The 26,563-nt window shown below is 32.5% G+C and overlaps 2 protein-coding genes across 7 annotated transcripts; both read right to left on the reverse strand.

Annotated features, from left to right (window-relative positions):
- Positions 1–11,704: 11,704 nt before the first annotated feature.
- LOC129321872 (peroxisomal nicotinamide adenine dinucleotide carrier-like) lies at positions 11,705–16,495 on the reverse strand. 2 transcript variants are annotated; one of them, XM_054967802.1, is made up of 11 exons: positions 16,355–16,495; positions 16,200–16,289; positions 16,034–16,108; positions 15,604–15,734; positions 15,339–15,393; positions 14,771–14,923; positions 14,173–14,241; positions 13,984–14,091; positions 13,564–13,632; positions 13,061–13,115; positions 11,705–12,204 (listed from the first exon to the last, which is right to left on the reverse strand). In XM_054967802.1, exons 1-11 carry the CDS (start codon positions 16,439–16,441, stop codon positions 12,020–12,022), a joined length of 1,077 nt encoding a protein of 358 aa, XP_054823777.1. In that variant the 5' UTR covers positions 16,442–16,495; the 3' UTR covers positions 11,705–12,019. The 2 variants fall into 2 exon arrangements, with proteins under 2 accessions (XP_054823777.1, XP_054823778.1); XM_054967803.1 differs by lacking the exon at positions 13,984–14,091.
- A 1,696-nt stretch (positions 16,496–18,191) lies between these two features.
- LOC129321870 (nucleolin 2) lies at positions 18,192–25,623 on the reverse strand. Of its 5 annotated transcripts, none has more exons than XR_008596131.1 (24): positions 25,411–25,623; positions 25,273–25,321; positions 24,722–24,876; positions 24,491–24,631; positions 24,256–24,366; positions 24,069–24,173; positions 23,865–23,981; positions 23,660–23,785; positions 23,449–23,562; positions 23,228–23,332; positions 23,105–23,137; positions 22,877–22,978; positions 22,573–22,674; positions 22,348–22,398; positions 22,057–22,152; positions 21,915–21,971; positions 21,736–21,827; positions 21,541–21,658; positions 20,671–20,759; positions 20,484–20,574; positions 20,249–20,337; positions 19,500–19,813; positions 19,168–19,258; positions 18,192–18,364 (listed from the first exon to the last, which is right to left on the reverse strand). XR_008596131.1 is itself a non-coding variant. In XM_054967801.1 (23 exons), exons 1-23 carry the CDS (start codon positions 25,441–25,443, stop codon positions 19,227–19,229), a joined length of 2,313 nt encoding a protein of 770 aa, XP_054823776.1. In that variant the 5' UTR covers positions 25,444–25,623; the 3' UTR covers positions 19,027–19,226. The 5 variants fall into 5 exon arrangements, 2 of the variants coding, with proteins under 2 accessions (XP_054823776.1, XP_054823775.1); XR_008596129.1 differs by having other exon boundaries at positions 18,192–18,423; XR_008596130.1 differs by having other exon boundaries at positions 18,192–18,433.
- Positions 25,624–26,563: the final 940 nt, after the last annotated feature.

A 26,563-nucleotide genomic window follows, 5' to 3' on the forward strand; every position in this document is an offset into this window, starting at 1 on the left:
TTTATAAATGTGAGTGGGACCTATAATTTAATTAATAAAATTTATTTTCATGAGATGAAAATTATTTGCCATACAAATTTTCATTTATAAATGTTAAAATTTTAGATAAGACATAAAAAAGAATAATATTTTTATATTTTAAAAGATCATATGAGATGTATAGTAAAAATTTAAGGTGGATATAATATTCTTATTGAAAATAATAAGTATTAGACATATAATAAAATTTGTATGGGATAACACGATTTAGATAAAAGAATTTTTTATTTATTTACTATCAACACATGGTAACAAATCAAAATATTTTGCAAGACTATATATAAGATAAGTTTTTGTTTATATTCTTCAAATGCATAAGGTATAAAAATATATTATTCTTTATTTATATGTAAAAATTGATTATGGTTTGAACACCTATAAAAAATATTGATGTAGTTATATGTCTCAAATCTAAGCAAAAAACATTATGTGTTACAAGTTAATTATATAATATTAATGAATTTATCTTCTATTGCACACATAATCTTTTCCTAATAATCATTATGTTACTTGTAATGCTTGTACATATGGTTAGTAAATGGTATTAAAACCAGTGGCAGAGCCACATGTAATTGAGGGGGGCACTCACTTGGAAAAAATGACATGTTTGGAAGTATAAATTTTTATATTTTGCAATTTGTACCTTTACTAATGATACTTTGCACCCCCTTTATTTTATATTTTAAACTTTAAACCATCTCAATCTTACTTTTTTAGTATGGATCTATTCAAATTTTTAACTTAACCTTGTGAATATTAGCCCACAATTTAACTATACCTAAATACCAATATTATTTATTAATTATTTAAAAAATAAAAAAAATCTAATATAACTAAACAGACTCGCTTCTCATCTTGAATACTACTCAGGGACTAGTTAAAAAAAAAATGATAAATAATGAAGATTCAAAACTCAAGAGTAAATTGGGTGAATGTTTTTTGCTAGCTTATTGTAGTTATAAATCTACAATTAAACACTAGATAGGGAATAAAGAAAAAGAAAAAGAAAAGATAAATAGTTAATTTGAAAGAAACAGAAATGTTTTCTTTTACCAAAGATCCTAGCTCCATCATTGCCCCTCCTAATCCAAAATCCTGACTCCATCATTGAATTTAAAACATAGATTATATCATTTGCTTGATTTACAAACATTATAATTATAATTTATAAACAGTAATATCAAGTAATTATAGTACGATTCATTATGGTATATGTTTTATTTTTCTTGAGGTGATACATTAGGCAACACATTTGAAAAAGAACAAGTTAGATTATATTTCAAATTGTAGGAGGCAAGAAATGTTAAAAAAAATAACAACTATATTTTTTTAGTATATATAAAAGTAACTCATTGAAAAATAAAACTTATTACTTATAGGTATGATCCTATTAAAATTGTAATCTCATACTTGCTAGCTATAAGGATACTTTAGAAAAAGAAGAAGAAGTTGATCATTAAATTTTAACTTATACAGGATAATACATTCTAAAATAAAATAATTTATGTTTTATATTTTTAATATATACCAGCAAAACAAATTTTAAAATAAAATATTCTTTACATTTTAATTTTCACAAATTAATATGTTATAAAGTAAAATACACTTGCATCCCTTTTGCTTTGTTATAATTATAAAGACTTCTTTTTTATTTAAAAAATTGATGCTTTAGCCTCATTTTCAATATGGTTAGGAATATTATGTTAAATATTTTAAATTATTTTATTTATTATTTGTATTTATGTTGACAAAATTTTAATTATTAATTTACCTTTATAATCTATTTGTCTATCTTTTACTTCCTAATTTAAGGAACTTCAAACAATTTTTGACAGAAAAAAAGTTTTAACAATTAATTATGACAATAATTTAAAATTATTTTATCAAAATTCTAAAATATATTGATTAATTTATTTCTTATTTCATTAAGTGTTTTTTCTACACTTACATGTTTGAAATATTATTTTAATAAACTTACTTTCTTAGTTCAAAATATAAGGTATTTTTAAGGTTATTTCTTAAAGGTTAGATATTAAAAAATATAAAGCATTTTTAGTACAAACATTTTTGCAAAAGTGCCCCTAATAAATAATTATTTATATTTATTTTAAAGTGAAATACTTAATTAAATAGTAAATATGAAAATATGATGTTATTTTAAAAATTAATAACTACTTTATTGGGTGAGGTTTGGTTAAAAATATTTTGTATTTTTGAAAGATGGAGTATGTATTTAATTTTTTTTAAAAAAATAAATAAATTAGTTTGTATGACTAAGAAATTTAAAATAAAAATAAAAATTTAAAAGAATGTGTTAATAATGGTATTTTAGTCCAACACATGTGACCTAATTATTAACTAATGATTGAATGGATGAAAATAAAAACTTAAATATAGAATGCATATTTGTATTTTATAACTCTTAACTATTGATTTTAAAATGAACTCCTATATATTTTAAAAATAAAAAATATCTATAATTAAGATAAAAATAAAGGAAAAAGTAATATATTTGACTTTAAAGATATTAAAATAATTTTTTAATATAATTAATTAGGATTTAAATTCTAAACTATTTGAACTCTAAATTTTTAAAATGTACATTTTAAATTTTAAATAATTAAAGTTAGAACAATTTTACCTCATCGTTAAATTTGAACAAACATTTGTTAGTTTTCAAAATTGAAATCTAATGTATACTCCCTTCGTTAAAAAATGTAAAATATTTTTAATTAAATTTTACCCCCAATAAAGTAATTACCTACTTTTAAACTAACCATATCTTTTCATATTTATCTCTATTAAATACCATATAATAAATATAAAGTCACTATTAATAGAAACACTTTTGAAAAAAAAAGGCAATGATTATATTTCGAAAGACTAAAACTGCCTTACATTTTTTAACATCCAACTCCTCAAAAAATGTTTTACATTTTTTAATAGAGAGAAGAGTTTTTTTTTATCAATTTTATTATCTTTCCCAATAAAATTCTAGTTCGCATAAAAAATTTATATATCTATTCAAATATTACAGGAAAAATATACTCAACTGATTTTTGCAATTAGTTGAAACCAAATTAATAGTTTGATGTAATTTGGGATTGATTTATCATTATTTAATTCATTTAAACTCATTTTGTATACAAGCGTGAAATGCGTGGAACTATTTCGTCATGCTTATAACAACTTGCCAATTTATAGTCTACATTAGCTCATGGAAATGAATACTATTTTCTAATTTTTAAAAATTTTATTCAATTATTAAAAATGTTAACAATTATTTTCTTATTTTATAACTCGTTTTATAATTCAATTAGTTATTATTTACAAATAATATCTACAGGTAAACTATATTGCATCGCAGCTAAATAAGAGTATTTTTGGTCCAAAAGGTTTATTCTTTTTAAAGTCAATAACTTTAAGACTCTCAGGCCCCGAAAAAAACACCTCAGAACTTGTATATAATTTAACAAATCTGGGATATCTGAGGTAACTGAATTTTCATCTTTGTATTGTTTGTTTGTTTATATATATATATATATATATATAAGTTTTACGTGTTATAAAAAAAAAAAGAGTGGTGGGGGAGAGGAAGAGAGATATCTTTATTAAGGCTAAAAAAAAATCCATTTTGTTAATAAAAAAAAATAGAATATACATACTAACAGCTGAAGCCAAAAAAACAGTAAAAAAAACCTACGAATATAACCTAACAAACAAAAACTCACCAAGAAAAAGAAAAAAAACACAAAAGCCGATAACCACTTCAAGCACACACAGAAAAACAAAGCTACAAAGCAATTAAACAATTCATGTTCTAAACAAACCAGCATAACTAGCATTAATAGAAAAATTATAAGTTGTAACTCTATTAAGATTCAACACTCGAGCTAAGATAGATAAAGATGAGAACACCACATCAACTAGATTCATCTTCCTTTTAGCATCACTTGCAAAAAAATTCACAAACTTATTACCAGTCGTGGATCTAGGAACCAATGTAAGGGGGGCAAAATTGAAAATATAACATGGGGGTAAGGGGGCCAAAATCTATTTTAATGTTTCTTGCAAGTAAAACCTTTTTTTTTTTTCAATGAGTGATTGGAGGGTGAGGGCATTGGCGCTTGCTTGCCTCCTTCTAGATTCATCCCTTCTTATTACAATCTCTATTAACTAGAAAGAAAAAACAAGTCTTCATGAAGTCCTCAAACTTTAAATGTCTTTAATAACATTAGCATTTTTTCCAATGGCAACCTACAACACCACCTTTAGTTACAGCATTAAACAAAACTTTACCATCCCCTTCCACACACATCTTCAATAAACCTATCCTCCTTACTAATAATAAAGTTTTTTTCATTGCCAAAGCTTCAATCATTAGTGTAGAAGAGCCAATCACTTTTTTACCAACACCATTATGAATTTACATTCAGCATCCATACCAACAATCCCACTACCTCCAATCCCCTTTTTTGAATCAAAGGCACCATCAAAATTCACTTTGATCATATCCCCATCAGGAAGTGTAACACTTGCCCCGAGTGTTATCCAAAAATCACACAATTCAAATAAACTAAGTGTGGTTAAGAAATTAATCCTAAAACCAACTTAGGAAACAAACAATTTAAATTACTAAGCAAATACACAATTGCAAAGTAAACATTTAAACGAAAGTGAAATAAAAAGATGCTGTCATGACAGCCCTCCTGGGCCAACTTTCAGGGGGCACCGTTTCGTCATTCGACCTCCGATCGAAGTGATTTTAAAGCTCACACATCACATTCAAATGGTACTATAAGTATACCAAATTTTAAAGAGATTCAACAGTCGGATTGAAAATTAAACATGTTAAAAAATTGGTTATTTTTGCTGTCAAGACAGCTAAAAAGCTCTCATGACAGCACTTCCAGACCAACTTTTGGAGTGCACCATTTCATCATCTGACCTCCAATCAGAGTAATTCCAAAGCCCACATGTCACTTTTAAAGAATACTATTAGCATACTAAATTTTGAAAGATCCAATGGACGGATTGAATTTTGTGCAGGTTACAACATCAATACTGTTGCTGTCATGACAGCACCTCCAGACCAAATTTCGGAGTGCGTCGTTTCTCCGTATGATATCCGATCGATGTGATTCCAAAGCCCACACGAAGCTTATAAAAGGTTTTACTTATGACCCAACTTTTAGAAAAATCCAACGGTCGGATTAAGATTTGGACACCCAGATGCAAAAGTACAGCTTTTTGGTAAAAACCATTTTCAAAATTGTCTAAATCTCATCCTAATGGTCACAAACCTGTAGGAACACTTTGGACACGTCAAATAAGACTAAAAACATTTGATAGAACATTCAAATGATGGAAAACACCATACATCAAAATTTGACCACCCGGGTGTCATTTCCCAAAATGGACCCTAAACCCCCAAAATACACAAATCATACAAGAGTGGTCACAAATCAATCTAAATACCATGTATTTATATAAATACATGTGCTAAACATTTTCACTTGGCTCAGAGCTCCTTGTGGGGCCCACGCACCCACTCTCTCTATCCAAGATGTATGTTTGCCCATAGCACACCATTTGCAATGTAACCACTTTGCAATTGCTTATAGAATCACACATGTAACATCCTGATTTTTATATAATAAAGAAATTGTGGAATTTAGGTTTTGAGAAAAAAAATGATAATAATAGGAATTTATATTATTTGAGGTTATTTAGAAATGATATTATGGTTAGGTATTTAATTATAAATTTAAAAATTTAAATTTAAAATCACATAAGCAATATTTAGTTAAGATATAATACATAAATAATTTTTATTGTGTGTTAAAAAAAAGAGAAGGTAAAAGGAACAAAAAAAAGGGGGTGGAAGGTTGTTGTTTCTAAGTCCCACATTGGTTAGATGAGGAAAGAGAAGAGGTGCCTTCATGTATAAAAAGGAGGGGGTGCGTGCATTAGAAAGCATGAGAGGCTAAGATGCAATTTAGAGGAAATTGCAACTTTTGGCCCAAAGGTTTGAATAATTAAATTCGAACCTATAGTTTTTTTTAATATAATTTTGGGACCACAATCCCATTTTTATATTATTTTTCTCTCTTTCTCTCACGTTGCTCAGCGTTTTTCTCACAAGGCGGGATTATTTTCTTTTTCTTCAGGTATGTTCTAACTTTCCTGTTTAGATTAGCATTTAAAAATTTATTTAATTATAAAATTAATTTTATAGTTATTTTCTAAATAATATTAGCTTTCTAGTGATATGATTATTTTATAGGATAGAGTAAATATTCTGATTAGGATTTTTTTTTCTATAGGATAGTTAATCTGATGATATGATGGATTAAAAATATAGGTTAAAACTCTTAGGGATATAATAAATATTATAGAATACTTTCTTGAGGTTGAAACTCATGTTTAAGAATTTTTGAGTTAAAATCTAGATCTATATGGTCGAATTTATGTGGAATCTGAGATGTAGGGATGACCTCTGATTATTAAATATTTATTTAAGTATGAATAGGTATTTTTGAGGTTATAGAAAGGTGATTTGAGGCTTCAGGATAATTTTAAAATTTTTAATTTATTTTTGGATGAATTTTTAGAATATAGAAGGATGAAATTGTGATACTAGAAGTGATTTGAGGAAAAAAAAAGTTTATTAGGGTACGAGAATTTTAAAAAAGAATTTGGAAAGTTAAATGAGGCATAAATCTTAAATTAGTGTTAATATGAATTATAGATCTAAGACTTTCTAACTCTTAAAATTAGAGTTATTTATTTTAATGTAAAATTAATATATAGTATTATGAAATAACTATGTAGATTGTGTTGACAAAGATAGTGGTGAAAGAGGAGTTGTGAAGGGGAACTTGTTATTCAAGACACAAGGTAACCATTATTAATGTGTTGTGATCGGTGTGTTTGTGAATAGTTATGTGTTGTTTTGTTGTTTGAGAAAAATTATGAATTATTGAAAATAAATACTGTATATACTTGTTTGAAATTATTGCCAAGTGGGTTAAAAATTTATTTTTGTTTATCATGATGAGATATTATTGTTCGGATATATTCCTGTTTGGATATTTGAATGATGCATGACTTGTCAGGGTATTTTAATATATGGTGTTAATGGGAATTTCTGTTTGGTTAATTATTACCACGTGGTAAGCCCTCATTGGACTCAATGAGTAGCGTGTCGCTTGGTCCAACTCACCTTTGGCCGGGTGATTTGGCGTCCGAGCATGGCGAAAGGAGGATATAAGGTGCAGTCATGCAAATTAAATACTTGTTCGGTTTGTTTGAAAATATTGTTCGGTTAAATGTTTTGTGTGCCCACTTAGCAATCGCATGATTAGTTACATCCGCATGCATCATTACATATTAATTTTTAGTTACTAGAACTTTTAAGTCTCATTCCCCGTGGTTAATATTTTTACAGGAGCGAGTCCGGCCGAGAAAGCACCAGAGGTGTAATTATGGTGTATGAGACACCATCTTTTACGTTGCCTCTTATTTTGGATTATACAATGTATCTTGTGCCAACTTAGGACATATCTTCATTGTGGAGCATGTAAACTCTAATCCTTTTTATTAAAAGTATTTATATAACCAAGAGGATTATGTCTGTCCCTCTTGATTTATGATCTGATTTGAATATCATGACATGAGGATCCTGTCTGTCGCTCATAGTTCTAATTGCTTTTTGAGATATTTTAAGACCTATGATATATTGTCTTGGATGTATCATGGTAGAAATTTTTCTACCATGATAAGGGTATGATAAGGGTTCAATGAAAAAAAAATAATTTGTTGAATTAATAATTTGTGAAAAATCGGTTTGTAAATTTGAGGGTGTTACAACACACACACACACACACACACAAAAAATAAATAACTGCTTGTAATAGAAACTTGGTCTACTAAGTAAATCCATCAAAACCATACACCATAACCAAGTTTTCTAGCTACAAGTCTATAAACAGACAAAAATTCATACACAAGCACACAATCCACACATATTCACACACACATACATAATTATTTTCTACTGGCACCTAATCTTAAATACATTACAATATATTTGCTCAAGAGAAAGGGGTTGCAGTTCTTTACAAATCATAAGCAAACCCCTAGCTTTGCTCCTTTCCCCGTCCACCACTGGATCCTTCACCTGGACCTATAATATTGAAAAGAAAAGGGTGAGACAACCACAGTCTCAGTAACAGAGAAATCTACATTGATTATTACAAAGTAAGCCATAATCAAATAAATGAATAATAAATTCAACATAGTATATAATTTAGCCATTTAAAATGTATGAATGTATGACATAGACCGGTATGGCCTTTTATGACCAACAGAATGCCCCTGACACTCTTTAACTCGCAGGTAAACCTTATACCTACTTGTACCTCCACAGGTACAAAACATAATCTAAGGCATGATCTAATCCACCGAACCTCCTATGCCCCTTCAACGTGAATCCTAAGCAGTTGAAGCTAACTCCCTCCCAGAGCCAGCCCAACTTACTTTCCATGTGAGGGCTACCTTGGCCTAGGCACTCAACCTCACACTTCATATGTTGGATTCCCTCCCCCACTGAGAGGTGTCGAACAGTCAATACACTAACCACTTTAGTGCACTGAGCCCACAATACGTAAGACAACACTGAGTACTGACAGTGTGCCATAGAATATCAAAAATCCACACCTTCTCATTGGTGAACTCCCACCGAGATCATGCCTTTTACTCTTTTTTACCTTTCCTGAGTATTGACCATTCAACACTCTAAAGTAGTATAATATTTATAAATCTCATTTCCATAAAAACATTGTTATTAAACAATTAGAAAACATATTTACACTATAATCAAAGTAGTACCCCATAACCCCTTATAAAGCACATTTAATCTTTTAAAACATGTAATGCATGATAACTAGTAATATTTATTCAAAAATAGCTAAAACAAAGTAATAAGAAATATAAATTCCCCTGTTACTTCAACCCTTTGGTACCAAAAGGGTTCCCCTTATACAAAATAGGGCTCGGCTTGTTCCTTAACTTCTGAACAAATTCCACCAACAATTCCTACAATATATAAGTGATCCACATCACTTATCATGTCAAATAGCATTAATGAAGACTATAACTCATACCACACAACTTGGGTTTATGAGCCATAATCCATCCCAATGGTTCATATATTAAACCAACCATTCACATAGTATCACTTAACCACCAAAACCATTTATTAGCCATCACTAGGCTAATTTCCAATTTATATAATTTTTTAATCAATTAAAAACCTTTACTTAGTGCCACCAACTTTCACCATTAGCCCTTATAATGAAAATCAAACCTTAATTTAAATCTTATTGGGCTCAAATAGCAAAATTATAACTAAATCAATAGGCTTAAACCATTGAGGAGCAAAAACCCAATTTCTCAGGGTTTATTTTGTGCCCAAAACACCTCTTTTCATCCAATTATTCACTCAAAACATTAGATCACTATATAGAAACTCAAAACATGCTCCCTAGGATCCAAAGAAACAAAAGCTTACAAGAATAAAGCCTTTGGGATCAAAATCCAAAAATCTCCTTTCCAAAAATTGAAGAAAATCAAGAGAAAGGGAAAGGATTGAAGTAGGGAGTTTACCTATCGTGTAGCCGAGCTCGCAACGGTCGCAAAGACTCCTAGATCCAAGCCTAACTCCCTCCCTTTCTCCTCTCTTCTCTCTCTCTCTCTACGTTTTTGTTCTTCTTTCCTTTCTGCATTTTCTGCATCCAGTTTGCTTCTTAAAATGCTGGTCAAAAAGTTTGGGAAAAATTACAAGAAAGGGCCCAACATTTTTTATTATTGCACAAAAACTCGAGTCAACTTTGATAATTTTTCCCATAGTTAAAAATTAAATAAAACCAAACTTTTGCTTAGTAAAATTCAAACTTTGGACTTCTATCAAATTATTCTAAATTTTAATTTAATTATAAATATTTTATTTTATTTTATTTTTTATAAATTCGAGTCTTAAAATTTCAGGATGTTACAGAAAGCCTCCAACAAGTTCTATGTTTATGAGATTTAATACCCACCTTATTTACCTCATTTAGAAGCATATTTTGAGCTTCATAAAGAGACCAATCAACCAATTTATTTACCTCCCCAGGATCTACATCAATGCCTTCAAACAAAAATATGCACCTTAATTTCCAAATGTACCAACATGTGAGAGCAATTTGACATTTAATATCATCAATAAAATCAGCTTTCATCAATCAAAATTCACGCCAATTTTCAATTCTTCTTACACTTTGACTTTTAATTTTCCATTCCAATTGTCCCCCAAACCAAACAGCCCTAAACCAATGACATACTAAGAACATATGCTCTCTAGTTTCCTCCTCATTGTCACAAATATTGCACACAGGATTACTCAAGCATTTTTTTTCCCCACAAAGCACCATTAATCAATCTCTAAATAAAATGCTTAATTTTGGCATACGACCCAATTTCCAAATACTTTCCCACAAACCCTCATCAATATGAATAGAAGTGCTTGGGTCCTTACAAATTATAATACATTTTACCCTTGCAAAATTGTATCCAATTTAACTGTGTAAATCCCATTAGAGGCATCATCCCAAACGAACTCATCCTTATCATTAAATATAGGTAAAGGCATTTTCATAATCAACTCTCTATCTTCCTCCTTCAGCAAACCAAAAATACAATTCAAATTCCAAGTATTATTAGCAATCAAATCAGAAACAAGCCTTACTAACTCATTATCATCATCAAAATCAAATGACAATCTACCATTAAGGGAGCCCCAAACCCATCTATCACAACTTCTTATTCAAGAAATCCAGTCCAGCCAATATGCTAGGCAGCTCTAAGATTTTAGCATTAGTATTTCAATTCATATAAATTAAATAAGATTTAAGCAAAGTAATTTGTGTATTTGAAGACTTCATGATTGATTGTAATGCTTTGATTACCTCGAGTGTAGGTAAACACACAACTTATCGGACCCTCATATTTTTTCAGTGAGTGTAGAGATAATGGAAAGAATGGAAAAGAGTCGTGTGTTTGTGGTTATTGATTGATTGGCTTATATGGACCAGATCAATAACCACTTAATTAATTAATTAATTATATTGCATTATCTTTGACCTAATCAATTAAAAAAATAAGAAATAACTTACGGTTACAAGGTTGTAAGTTGGACCTCTGCCCATTGAGCTCATTTGTGTGATCCACCTATCACAATCTATACAAAATTATAAAAACTAATTTGTCTGAGCTTATTAATTAATGTAAATCAACAAATAAATATTTCAACCCAAGACGCACGAGGACACTTAATTTTTTGGTATGATACGGGGCAAGATGCCCATCTTTTCCTTAATTTTATTACAATGCCAATTAGCTTGCCCATAATTTGAAGTCGCTCTGTAAATTTAAGGACATGAATCAACAAGATAAAAGTGGCCAGCAAATAATTCTAAAAGTAAATAATCACTCCCGAGAATTTTTTTTTTTAAGTTCCTCAATTATCCTATTTAAATAATTGCACATATTCTCCAAAATAAAGCATATTTAGATGACAAAATGATTAAAATATAAAAAATAATAATTATTTAAATACTAAAAATAAAAAACAAACTCTAATTTATTAATTATTCAAATTAAATAATTATAAATTCACAATTACATCAAACAATAAAAGCATGTTCAAATAATTAAAATCCTTATCTTCTCATTCTAATTTTACCAAGCAGGTAACGTTCTCCAATTGACTCTCGATTTTTTTTTTTTTCCCCTTCTCCTGGTATTCACAATTTTAGGACAATTACAGATCACATGCCCACAGTTGAGTGCCAAGAAGATGGCTCATCCAGGCCTGCGTGGTCCCATTATTTGTACAATGCACAGATTTGCCTTCCATATGGGTTATGAACTCGGTTACTCAACTTTTTAAGACAAGTGTCTTGCTCTTATCTGCCAACACCATGTAAGCCTTAACAAGTTCCTCCTTGACCATGAATAGAACAGAAGCAGCAAAAACACTCTGTACTATCTTTGTGCTCATCCCCTTGTAAAATCCAGGTAATCCCTCGTAACGGATAATTTTAAGTATTGCATCAAAAGTACCTACGTTTACAGAATTATTACAAGAAAGGAATACATTTAGGCAACCAAATACTCAGACAAGTTCAAAGAAGATGACTTTACTACATGATTCCAAGGAAAAGAAACACCCACAGGCTGGCAGCCAATTATTTTATTTCTTCAATGAGAACATTAACCAAAAAGCAGAGGCAAATCGCAACAATGGCCGAGACACTTGTACAGAAACATAAAAAATATGCGGAGTAGATAAAACAATGCATGTTTGAGATGCTAGCCATCTTCCAAATCCAACCCTTAACTTTCCCTTGACCCCTGCCCACTCTTCCTTCAATCCTTCCTTATAAGTCGTCTTCCTTATAACACCCACTTTAATAATGACATGTGTCCCCTGCTTGCTCTCAATTTACAAACCCTCCTCACAACCAACCCTTCCCTTATTCCTCTGCGTATGTTTACACTTTATGCCAAAGGTCCATCAATATCATCAGAAAGGAAAGCAGAAAAGGTTTTGGCTGGCTATACCAGAATTAACCAGATAATAAAATTAATTAGCTGCGACAAATTAATCCTTCTTCACAATGAAATCATTCTGTTTTAAAGGTTCAGAAGCTTCACAAAACAAGTCAAGCAGAATACGCGATCGTCTTAGTGTAACAGCAAATTTTGAAAACGTGTGGCACCAAGCATCAGCCAAGTGAACTCTGACAACTTTACAACAGCAACTGACAAAAGTTCAAGTGGCACGGATGATGATGTCACATCCATAAAATAATTGAAACAAAGTGATGGCCGTCTGTCAGATAAGAATAGGGATACTCGAGATTTTAATAATTCAAAGACAAATTCAAGCAATTCATGAATCTTTCTAAACGCGAACCTGAGTATCTTAACGAGCTACTTCCACCAATCTCTTGTTTGGCTTGAAGCCTTGACTGAAAGTGAGAATATATGAAGCAATAAGAAACATCAGACATATATAAGAAAGTGGCTAATGTGCATACGTGCTTACGCCTGTGCCTTTGCTGACTGGTAGAGAACAGCATTAGTCAAATGTGTTGATATTTACGTATGCCTGTCTACAAGTTCTTGTGTTGAATACTCAACAAAATACGATTATTGAAAGCAAAATTGCAAGAGAATGAACTCTAGTTGCAAATGAACGAGTTTAGAGCATTCATCCAAAATCACTTAGTTTAAAGATAAGTTTATCAAGTTCAGGAATTGTTCATTTTAGAAATAGACTCATAAGCTATAGACCAATATTCATAGAGGGTACAGTTTCTTTGGAGATGTTAATGAGGATGAGCTGCACTTTATCCAGCATCTTTAACACAAAATTATAATTAAAAAGGAAAATAAAAGAACAGTGGGTGAATTTACCTTAACAACCAACAAGGGATATGTTGAGACCGTTGCTCCAAGTTTTGCAAGGGCTCCCAGCAAAAAGACCTTAATAAAAGACAAGATGATGTTTGCAAATAAGCACAAGCCGAAATATACAGAACAAGTGACAATCAATTAAAAGGTGGTTGTAAACATTGCTTTAAACTTCAGTCATCTAAAAGTACTCTGACTTGTTTAGAAGAAATTTTTTTAGGGATAATAACACAACTTATTAGAGGATAAGATGTCCTCAAACCACAAATGACAAGAAAACCTCAAAACGGGACAAAATACAAAAGCCTTATGAAATTTAAGAGCACTAGAGCTCTCCCATTTGTTTACAAATCAGATATAGTGACTCCTATAAAAAAACCCCAAATGCAGAGCACTAAAGCAGTTACTATATCCGATACATACCTCAAAAGCAGTTACATTTTTATTCCCCTGATTCTTAGCCGTGCGTTTTGCCTTTAAATGCTTTAACGAGCTCTCATAAATCATAAATTGGATTGAGGGATTGCACACCTAGAATGAGATTTCCTATTTATAAGGCGATTTCAAACATCACAATTGAACTTAACACATCAAAATAAAGATGAGGCTCACCATAATCAAAGAAGGGATGACACCCTTCCAAAATCCAGCGATACTTGCTTCACTATAGATTTCATTTGCCTTTCATCCAAAACAAAAATTGGTGTCAGCATAAACAGAAGAAAAATGGCTTGAGTTTGGAAAGGCAATGATTTTATAACTAGATTTTATAACTACAAGAACTATCCTTCAAAATTGAACCACAGCCCTAAAAATAATGTGTTTTTATTAGAATGAAGTGCAATTATGTATGTCAGGGGGTAAATCAAAGTTATTTTCTGTTTGCAACATAGATCATGGAGCATCCAAAATTGAAAAGGCACCCGTGAGGGAAATGTGGGGTGGGGGGGACGAAAAGAAAAAAGTTGACTAGTGCCAGATCAAGAAAAACATAGGGAAAAAAAATTCTAAGCATTGAAGTTGTTCTTGCAAGCAGGAAAGCTAGAATAATCATTCTTCAAGACATGGAGAGCCAATTTATATTACAGTATGTATGAAAGTGGTGAGAGATTGAAAGAAAAGGAGAAGAAAGATAGAAAAAGAGTCCATGCTTTAATCAATAGAAGACTAAAACCCCGGAATAAAGTTGAAGAAGAAGCTAGGGACTAACTGCATGTAGAGTTCCATATGGTTGAGGTTTTATAGATTCCAGTTCAGCTAATTTGTCTTGTAATGTTGAACCGGCAGAACTGCTTTCTGATGCTTCTCTGCGCAAAGCTTCTTTCTTTCCCTCCATAATTTTTCTTTCTGCTTGAGTATGTGTCTAAAACCAAAAAAAACGTCACGCACAATATGCTTAAAAGGAAACCACAGCAATCTAAACATCTCTTTTGGCTTCTTCTCCTTTGTTATAACTTCCATAATAAATATATTAACGTTCCGCAGGAAAAAATCCTGTCCATGCTCAGAGTGGCTTGAAAACTTGTGCATCCATCCAATCAAGATCCAATTTTAAAAATGTTTTGAAAAATCAACAGGATCCAAACCATAAAACTTCACTCTCTAAGGCATGTGCAGCATTTTATACCCTTCGTAAGAGTGAAAGTATATTAGCTTATTTGCTTGTAAAAGACCAAAAATCGATAGATAAATGCAGGTACAAAGTAACAAGGATGTCATTTTACCAGCAATAAAAAAAAAACAAATTAGTCTCAGAACTAGGTGGCATAAAAAAGCACCTGCATGCGAGTCACTATAACCCATAGTGGGTTTGTAAACAAAACATTCAAGGACCTGCACAACCAAACAATTGGAAAACAAAATCAATCAATTGTGAACTGTTTACTGTAGGCTAAGAGTAAAGGTAAATGAACTGACTGTCCTCCTGAGTCAGGTTAACTGTCACATATAAAAGGGGCGCGCGCGCGCGCGCATGTAGAGAGAGAGAGAGAGCATTTTTTGAGAAATGCAACATTTAAATGGATGTGGCATATGGATAGTCACCCAGCAATAGCAGCCACAACAAGCCAACCAAGCATGCCAACAGTACCATCTCCACGTCCTTTGACTTTACGGGCAGCAGCAATGGCCACAGCCTTATTTTTAAAAATTTGATAAAAATAGTAGTAAATGCCCTGGTAGCAATTCAAAAAAGATTATTTAGATCATAGCCAAAAGGCCAATAAAAAGCATACATAAGAGCCTGAATACTATTCTATTATGCCCGTCATAGCTGAATAGATGGAGACGTAGTTAAAATTGACGCTAAGGATGCTAGAAATCCCAGAGAAATGACACATTGAGTGGGTTCATGTTGTTAGATTGAGGAAGCATTAACTGATAGCAGAAATTCATTACATCAGTTCAATACGCGGCAAAAACTGCATCAAGCTATTTTACGGACAAAGAGGAGTAACAAGCTGAGGGACCTGACCTGAGAAGCAGCGGTACCAAGGAGAGAAGGCTTGAGGCCACTGTATAGCCCGCCCCAACCCTCGCTTCTAACAACCTAATAACGATTCATAATCATAATATAATCAGTAAACACCGAATAAGTGAAAAAGAAGCAAGACATGAAAGAGAAAGAACAAAATTTGTACCTGGAGGATCTGAAGAAGCGTGTTAGGGGAATGAGGAAGGCCCAGCTTCTTGCCCTTGAGCGTTCTCTCGGTTTGCTGGCGAGTATTTACCTGCAATGGAAATTGAATTTGATAAGGGGGAGAGGGAGGGAAGGAGAAGCAAAGGGGTAGGGTACCGTTTGAAGAGGATAAGTTATGATTTGAGCAATGATGCCACCGCCTGCACCGGCCAGCCCATTGGCCATTGCATTGGACTCTGACATGATTAGTTATATGCTCTCTTCTTCTTCTTCCTCCGATGTTTTCGTCTCCCCGCTCAGTCTCTGCGATAGAGTTTTGACGCATGCACTCCTGGAGATGGGTAGAAACGGGGACATTGACTTCAACGGGTCAGGTTGCTCAAGCGGCTGTTCCAATGATTTTTTGTCAAATAAAATCTATATTTACCATTTAGAAACTTTTGATTCTAACGACAGTAATAAAAAGTTAATGTTCAACTGTATCCGTAGCCATAAGAAAAGTATATAAGTACAACAAGAAAAGTATTAGCATGTATCATTTCACTTATCTATGACCAAATCATTATAGATGCATTGGTTGGGTTTAAAAATAAAATATTTTATGGATATAATTAAACGTATCAAACTTATTTTTCTGGCGACCAAAACTTATTTGCTGACTATCGACTTTTTTTAGTGAAAAGAAATATGTGAGAATCATTTAATATGACAGATCTTCAATATTTTGTATAGTGGTAGTATTTATAAAAAAAAAAAAGGAAGTAAATCTCCCACACAGTTTAATAAATAAGTGGAATGGAATTGTTAATAAGTTATAATTAAGAGTGCCTTTTTATTAAATAATTAAGAGTGTGAAATAAGCTTACATTTTTATATTTTGTGAATTGATGATTGATGATATTAACCAAAAGAATTCAAACTTCGGATGAAACAAATCATAATTGACTATTTATATAAAATAAACACTCCCTTCGGTTCTAGACATAAGAGCTAGATAACTACATCCAAAAATGTGAGTTAGTTTTTTTTAACATTCCTTTAATTATTTACATTGAAAATTATATTCTGCCTCACAAAAAAAAATTATATGACATATAGATTAGACTAATGTGAAAATAGTTGAGATTTTCAATTTCCAATAAATAAAGCTTACAATTTTGACACGAACAACTTAACACAAAAAATTATAGTAGTGGAAAGACAATTAAGAGAGTTTAATCTAGTATAAGAGCCTGGTTCATCATAATGTAATGAATTAAGATTTAAATTTTCATTAAGAAAGTGCTCTTATTAATGCAATGTTTCGTAACTAAAAAAGTATTTTCTAAAAAAAATGAAAAAAAATAATCTCATTTTGTTTCTAAAAATATTTTTTCATGTACTGAACATGCAATTTGTGATGATGGTACCCCAAACATGATTTTTTTTTTTTTTTGGATAGGAAGACACATTCATAGCTAATAAGAAAATAGTCAAGAGATTGGTTAGTACAAATGCATAATGACAATCAGGTTGGGTTCAACTTGACATTAATGTTTTTGTCAAATCCAGTGAAATTACAACTTACATGGGACACAACAAAAAGAATTAGATTAAGAGATTCTCAAACTAGTTTGGTTACTAACCTAGTATTACAGTTGAACTTTTGAGTATTTTTAGAAGGGTTTCATCTTCATTAGAATACATGATTCACTAAAATCAATATTTATTTTGATTTTTCTCTCTCTCATTCAACATAATTTCTCTAATAGTCACCCTTTTTCAAAAACTATTAAAAAAGTTAAAAATTTTATCATGAAAAACTAAATCATAACCTTCGATCAAATGATCTAGATCTTGTTATATTTTAACATCCATCTTTAAGATTTATGGCATTTGGCATGACTTGATTTTTATATTTTTATTGCACGGAATATCTGTGTGACCTTGCATTAAAAAATAATGGCAGCAAAGCACAAAGACCTAATATCATGAATGGGAAGGTTTGGTGGTGTAGTGGAAACGCTGCCCCAGCGAGAACCTCAACAATTTTTTATTCATCCCTTCTTTTCTATGCTGACAATAATAATAAAGCCTGGCCGCATACATCTGCTGCTCCTTTCAATGGTGACGATTGTTTGATATATGGTGCTGGGTTGGGTGGCGTTGCCACATTTGATGCGATTCCTACTCGACAGGTAAACAATATTTGATGAGATTCCTCGTTCCTCTCGACTTAACAGCACCTGACATCCACTTCAAATAGAGGTTGTGAATTTTATATTCCATGCAATGAAGTGTACGTATGAAAGTGTCACCGTCCGTTATCAATTTTCCTACTCATTTCACATCTAAACCATCTAAATTTTAAAATAAAAAGTTCAAATTTAAAATATTATTATATATTTTTTATTATATTTATTAAATAAAAATTCATAAAAATTATGAAATAATTTTAACAAACTTTTTATTTTTAATATAATTTAAATTTAATTTAAAAGATTCAATTTACTATTAAAACGGAAGAATTACATCTGATCTCACGTAAAAACAATTACTATAAAATTTATTACCAATTAAACTATAAATTTTATTTTAATTATCATTAAATCTTGTAATAATTAATTTTTTTATATTAAACTTCAATCTAATTCTCTATCAAAGTACTCTGCACAGATTAAATTTTTAAATTTATATTTATAATTTTATAAAAATTTTAATATTTAATTTAATATTAAATTAAGCTTATTTAAGAAACATTTCATGCAAGTTCTACTCAAGATTTCTTTTTCCGGTTTGAGTGTCAAAAGTACGAGAATAGACAAATATAGCAATCTTAATCCCCTGAATAATAATAATAATAATGATATATACTCATTATATCCTTGAAAACATTAGATTGAGTATCTATTCCTCAGGAACAAAACTGCAGGGCTCGGGAGCTTCAAGAATACGGTAGTCAAACAAAGTATGAAAGTACAACCAATTACCAAAACTGGAGCAAGGAACGTAATAAATATAGAACAGAAAATTCTCAGTAACCGTTCCTTTAATCATCGTCCTCGAATGTGGTCTTTGTCCCTGATTCAAGCAGAAAATGAACGTGAAAATTAGTTTTCACATCAACACAACTAGTGCTGATCATGTTGATAAACAATTCGTTGATCTGGGTATAAATCGAAAAAAACTGCAGCATGACAATGCATAAATGGACAAAACGACGTAACTCTTCAATGTACGAAGATGGGCACACGAACTTCTAAATACCAATAGGAAGAGCTTGAAGGTAATTTGATCAAGAAATAGATGACATGCATCTTACCTGTGCCTGCAGCAGCAAGACTTGGTCTATTGGGCGTACCACGCCCCCTGCCACCACCACCTCTTCCGCGACCACCTCTGCCACCTCTTCCACCAAATTGACCGCCACCACCTCTTCCACCAAATTGCCCGCCGCCACCTCTTCCGCCTCTACCACCACTCCTTCCACCACCTCTACCACCACTTGCACCTTGATTATCAACTCGAGGTTTTGCCTCATCAACTGTCAAATAATAACCACCTCCAAGCTCACTACCATTCAATTCTAGCGCTTTGTTGAAGGCATCAACATCCTTGAAATCAATGTAGGCATACCTACAATTCACACAATTAAAGACTGGGCAAAAAGATTTGACATGTATCAAGTACAACTCGTTTTTCTTAAAATCTAGGATTCACCCATGCATCAAAGAACCAATGCAAGTTAGTACATTTCAAGGACCAATAGATGAAAATCACATTGTAATGAAAGGCTATATACACAATCTCAAAAGGGGTCCTTCAATTGCCAAATGCCGATTACTTGAAATAAAAGCAAGATAAAAATAAGCACTTAAAAAAAGGCCACACTGGATAAGATATACCTTTCATCTGTTTGAATTTACTTTTAAGAGGGTACAAAACATGAAAGGAAAGACAGTTTTCTATAGCTTATAACTTCAAAATAAGCAAATGCTTAATGAATACTTGTATAGTGAATTGGAATAAAAAAAATATCCAATGGTAATTGTAAATGACAAAGCAAATTACCCCTTGACAGCTCCACTATCATAATCTTTAGGAATTGATATCCTTGTAATCTCTCCACAACTGAAATGCTCTTTGAGGTTTGTTTTAATCTGAAAGTACAGAGTTGATGAAATCAACAGCTAATAAAAAAATTCACACCATTGAATTATGCAAATAAAGGGTTTAAAGCAATTCTGGCGTGGGAACTGAAGCACAAGTCAGTATGCAGAATAAATGAATAATAAAGTAAATGTACCACATCTTCCCCTTGGGATGCATCAAAACCCTTGATAAATATTGTATGCACTTGAGCTTGTCCTCCTTTCTGGAATGCATTGCTAAAGTTGCTACATTCATAGACAAGAATGACACCAAAATACCTCATGGTCAGGAAAAGAAACTTAAGGTGGGGGTTGAATCAAGCACAAATAACACTTGAATACCCGCTAGAAGGGGTATAGGCTCCCCTTTCACGAGCCAAATCAAGTCTGACAGGACGCTGAAGCAATTCTTCCCCATTCAACTCAAGGGCCTACGAACAGAGAAATGGATTATTCAGTCGAACAGAAGTTATAAACAAATAAAAAGGCAGACTTTTGCACACATGAATGAACATCAGACGATGCAAGATAGAGGCATAGCAAGTCAGCCAAACAGGCACACATAAAACAATCTACCACATTGATTGAATATTATCAGTCCACACCACCATTTCTTATTAATGAAAATTAAGATTCTACAAATACACCCCTACTGGTGTTTCTAGGATAGCATCCAAATGTGACATCCACGAATATACCATAGGATCACAAACCTACCTACAAATCCATCTTAAGAAAACAAGCCACATCAATGATACATTTTCGACACCTTAAAAGTTGAAAATATTGAAAAATATTTCCATACCCAAGGGAACCAACACATTCTAGGTCAGTGAAAATATAGAAACCAATTAACGAACAAAACATGATAGCTTTTTATTAAAAAAATTCCCAGAGAAATAGAAGCACATCTGGGAATATGAATTTAAAGTACAGTGTAAATAGTAACAAGAAGATTAGTTTACACGACCAACATTAATTTCTAAGAGCATTTCTATTTCTAGACTCGACAAATTATTTATAACAAATAAAGATATCATCCTCAAAATATCTGACTCAAAGGTCAGAGAACATCAATAAAGCCAAATACAGAGTTTGGGTTCAATGCATATTGCCTTTGTCAATGGTAACTAACAAGCGCACAACTGTCACAGATTCAAAGCTATGTGACAAGTTCTGAAGTGATTTGTCAGTCAGCCAGTAAATGCTTACATTTTGTGCGGCTTCTTCTGTGGCAAATTCGACATGCCCAAAACCTTTAAATCTCCCATTTTCATCTGAGGCCAAACGGACATCAACCACTTCTCCACAATCTTTAAAGAAGTCTTCCCTGAATAATTTTGAATTGTGAGATCAAAAAACATACAGAAAATTCCCGCCTAGGACAGGTACAGTAAAAATACGTACACATCAGCCCGTGATACTTTAAATGACAAATTTCCAACAAATAGTGACTTTGATGCCACATTCTGTACTTTTGGAGTAGCAGGGGTGCTAGGCTGCAAAATTTTACAAAACAAAAAATCACATAACTGATAAAACATTATTGTTGCAGAAAAGCAAATGAAAAGGTATAAAGAGCACACAGTTTTCTTTCCATTTGACTTTGCCGATGCAGCATCAACCATCTCCAAATCCTTAGCCTGTTTTACAACCGGTAAGCAAGTACTCAAGGGAATTACAGTTTAAATGGAATAAAGAATAACCAAGTGAGTGGTATGTGCTAACATATTTCCGAGTCTTGGAAGGTGTCTCATCATCATCATCTTCGCTATCATCTGAGCTCTCTGAATTTTCATTGCTTTCCTTTGAAACTTTTTGAGACTAGAAAAATAAACTTGAGAAATTAAAACTTCACAGCAAATAAACCATGATACGCATGACAGACTAGAACCATCCTTTTCAACAGTTTTAGAGCTTTGAGGAAACATAAGATTCAGAATTAAAAAAAATGAAAAAAGAAAATAAAAACATGAGGGATAGTTCTGCAGCAAAAGATCTACAAAACAAAGCCCTTACCTTTTTCTTTGGTGGCTCCTCCTCGCTTTCTTCATCAACATCCATCTTATCCTAAAAATTAGCATTTTTCATAATTTGTTAACTCGCAATATAAAGAATCAGACAGTGCTATTACTGATTATCAAATGTGCAACCTTATAAATAGAAAGTTACATTAGGGACAACTATAAAACACAGCATCACATATGTTCAAAACCCCAACCATGCATGTACGCTGTTCCATACCTCATCTTCAGAAGAGTCATCTTCAGATGAGCTATCACTAGACTCCTTTTTAACTGTCTTCACACCAGCAGATGCTTTGATATGAGCCTGGGGCGCAGTTTTCTGCCAAAAATAAATAAATAATGAACCAATTAATTAATTATTAATTAATATTATTAAAAATTGACAAATGTTGAAACTTGTAACAGCAATTTCCCTCAGGGAAAACTCGGAAAAGTGAGTAACTCTAAAGCATGGCATTCAAGTATATTCAACAATTTGGGCTGAAGCGGAAAACTCCAAATTTTTATATGCTCTTCTATACCTCATCTTCTGAAGAGTCATCTTCAGATGAACTTTCACTAGGTTCCCCTTTAGCTGTCTTCACTGCAGCAGCTGCTTTAGCACTAGCCTTAGGAACAGTTTTCTACAACATAAACATGGATCAGGTTGAGACAGTTCGTTTAAATTTCCCTAATAAATAAAATGCTCAAACAAAGAGTAACATGTCAACTATAACATAACATTATTCCAACAAAAAGATTAGACAAACCTTCTCATCCTCAGAATCACTGTCAGAGGACTCCTGTAGATGCACAAACATGAACAAATCAAATTTGTAACACTTTGAAGCTTAAAGATGCAACGGGAAATATAGAAATAATGAAGTACTTACCTCCTCGTCATCAGAATCAGTCTCATCAGAACTTTCCTTTAACTTGGAAATCTTCTCAGAAGCCCTTTCTGGCTTCTTATTGGAAGCAATGTTGGATCCTTTTTTCTAATCCAACCAAAGAAAGTTTGTGACAGAACTATTAAATAACTTACATGCCATCACCAAAGTGAGGTGAAAATTATGACATAATTTAATATGAAAATAGACGATAAAAAATTTACATTTTTGGTGTCTTCCTCAGAGCTACTGCTATCAGAATCTGAGCTCTCACTTGATTCAGCCTTCTTTCGAGTATTGGAAGGCTTGGGAACTGCTTTGACAGAAGACTTCATACCCTTCAATTAAACATTAAGCATTTCATATATGATCGGTTCAAAAGTACATCCAAAATTCACAAAGAAAAAAGTTTACAGCAGTGAACCCAAATATTACATTATCTTCATCAGAGCTCTCACTTGATTCATCATCGGTGCTTTCACTGCTCTCAACTTTTTTCTTTGAAGGAACTGCTGTAGCAGGCAACTTCTTTGATGCAGCAGGTACCCTTGTCGTTAGATCCTATAGACCATACCAATATTTCATTATGGGGAAATCAAAATAACTAAGACCATCAGACAATATCAAAAATAGGGCCTACATCATCATCTGAGCTACTATCTGAGGCTGTGTCATCACTTGACCCAATTTTTTTGGCAGGCATACTTTTACCTGCAGCAGGAGCAGCCAACAACTTCTTGGATGATTTAGTAGGGACCTGGAATTTTAACAGCAAGCTAAGATATTAAAGAGTTGCATTCAGAATAGAATGATATTGTAGGGAAGTTAGTAGTTCAGCATTTACATCATCCTCATCAGAGCTGCTGTCAGATTCCGAGTCTGATTCAACTTTCTTAGTGGCAGAAACAGGTACCTTTTTGGATAGCGGGGCAACTTTAGTTCTCACATCCTGAAATTCATCACCCAAACATTGATAAAATAAGGCATCTGACAAAAATCAGTGAGACTAAATGACAAAATAGTAAATTTACATTTTCTTCATCTGAGCTGCTATCAGTATCAGAGCTGTCACTAGACTCAACTTTCTTCTTTGTCAGAGCTCCATTCTTGCCAGCAGCAGAGGCTACCTTGGTTTTTCCAGCCTAAAACAATGTCCAAAAAACTCTATAAGTTGAGAACTTTCAGATATTCCTACTAGCTTCAAATCATCCACCAATAATGATGAATTATTCACTATTTGAATCTTCCCCTGTAACTTTTACTCACATCATCACTGTCGGACTCATCGTCAGAGGATTCAGAAGAACTGGAACTACTAGCTGGCTTGCCTTTGTTCACCCGGCCACTTAGAGCACCATTCTTAGAAAGTTGTGTCTTCGATGGAAGAACAGCTTTTGGGGCTGTTTTCTGGACCCCAAGAAAAAAATAACATAAAACAATAGAGGCAAAGGCCAAAAATAGCCCAAAAAAAAGAAATAGAATAATCAAAGCAGATACCTTGTCTTCCTCAGAATCTGATGAAGAGGAATCATCTGAACTACTTTCCTTCTTGTTTTTCTGCACCTTGGCATTCTTCTTCTCAGCAACTTCATCTCTCTTCTGCTTCTTTGCACTCACGTGCTTCTCAAGTTCATCCTCAGCTTCCCTCTTGCCTTCAATAACGGTGAAATAAAACAACCCAAAAATTGAATACCCAAAACGCAACCATAAAGTCTCTACCAGGAGAAGTCACATTGAATTTATAATAACCAAAGCAATCATTAGGTTAAATTCTACGCCAGTAAACCTCTCTGCGGCGCGTACAAACAATCAAGTAATATGTTATATTATCACCAGCAAAATCCACAATGACCATAACAGCAAAAGCAGAAGCAACTTTGTCTACCCAATGGAAGACAAAGAGTATATTAGACAACAAACCAGGACTAGAATTGGGGGAATACCCGAGTCACGAGAACCCAGCGGCAAACAACAAATCTTACGTACAAATATATAACACGGTAAACGAAAGTCGAATCATGACAGCAGAACAAACTAAAAACTCGTACCTTTCTTTGCAGACTTCAAAGGCGGAACAACAGCCGGAGCAGGGTCAACCTGAAAAACAAAGAAACTAATATCTTATACATGTACGCGAATGAAAAAATTAATGCCACAAGGTCCAAAACAATGAGCCAGAACCATACCTTGGGAGCTGATTTCTTGCTGGATTTGCCCATCTTAGTAACGCAAAAGAAGAAACCAACGGAGTTTCAGAAACAAAGACGGTGCAGAGAAGCTTGAAAAGAAAAACCCAACGCTCGTTGAGTTTTAGGGTTTTGGGAAGCAAGCGGTTGAACGAAGGCGCTCAGCTGGTCCGTTTTTATAGTCACGCATCAGCGGCTGCTTTGTTTGGGGTTAGGGTTTTGGCACTCGGTAGTCGGCACCAGCAGCGCACGCCTATGCTATGCGTTTTGTGGCCGATTGAGTGGGCCCCAAGTGTTAGTGCGAACCGCATAGGAATTTGTGCCAAAAAAACCCGCATTGGAAGAAGTAAATTTGCAGTTGATAATACATTTTTAATTTTATCTGAAGTCTCCAAGATTAAATTGAAATTAACTTTGAACCTCAAATGATGAAAATACCCTTGATTTGAAAAATGAAAACCTTTGTGTGCAGAAACTGTGTTTCATCCCTTTAACATGGTCAAACCTCACCCTGTAATAAGTTTAAGACATTTTTTCTAACATTCAGACATGTAAGTTATTATCCTATTGATTAATTGAAGTAAAGTGAAGAAAATTGAAGTAATATAACCCATTCCAGTGTTGGTACAATCCATTCCATTATCCTCATCATCGACAAACCCATTTGTGAGAAAATTAAATAGTTATAATCTTGCAGGTGAATGTATAGATATATAGATTTTGATAGAATTTTAAGAAAGATCTTGGTTACACATAAATTCTATGTTCTACACAAGTAGACGACACACTCTTGAGACTTTAATCTACCCAATGAGTAGAGATGAATTTTGTAATGTTATAAAAGTTTAAATTATAATTGTAAATTCATAAAACAATGAACTTTTAGTTTTAAATATGTTATAAGTAAAAGTTACTATGAGAAAAATTTGATTATGTATTATGAAAACATGAGATTGTCTTATTAATATAAGATGTTTAATTGTAAATTCACCAAATCTCCATGTTTTGGTTTTATAGAAAATGATAGCTATGTAGAATAAAAAATTGAATGGATTAATATAATTATTAATTGACAAGAAAAGAAAGTGTGTCAATGCATGTTTTGGTTTATAATATGTTAAAAGTAAAAGTCTCTCATCAATGTGTTATGAAA

Source organism: Prosopis cineraria, unplaced genomic scaffold, assembly GCF_029017545.1.
Source record: "Prosopis cineraria cultivar Desert tree isolate PC_DT_omini unplaced genomic scaffold, ASM2901754v1 PC10, whole genome shotgun sequence".
Lineage (NCBI taxonomy): Eukaryota > Viridiplantae > Streptophyta > Magnoliopsida > Fabales > Fabaceae > Prosopis > Prosopis cineraria.

Coding starts and splice junctions, on each gene's coding strand:
- LOC129321872 (XM_054967802.1), bottom strand. CDS start 16,441: ATGTCAGAGTCCAATGCAATGGCCAATGGGCTGGCCGGTGCAGGCGGT. Junction 14,924..15,338: donor TTATAGTGACTCGCATGCAG/GTGCTTTTTTAT, acceptor TTTTGGTTTTAG/ACACATACTCAAGCAGAAAG. Junction 13,116..13,563: donor ATCCCTTGTTGGTTGTTAAG/GTAAATTCACCC, acceptor TCTCACTTTCAG/TCAAGGCTTCAAGCCAAACA.
- LOC129321870 (XM_054967800.1), bottom strand. CDS start 25,443: ATGGGCAAATCCAGCAAGAAATCAGCTCCCAAG. Junction 24,174..24,255: donor GCAGCTCAGATGAAGAAAAT/GTAAATTTACTA, acceptor GATGAATTTCAG/GATGTGAGAACTAAAGTTGC. Junction 22,153..22,347: donor AGGAGCCACCAAAGAAAAAG/GTAAGGGCTTTG, acceptor TTATTTTTCTAG/TCTCAAAAAGTTTCAAAGGA.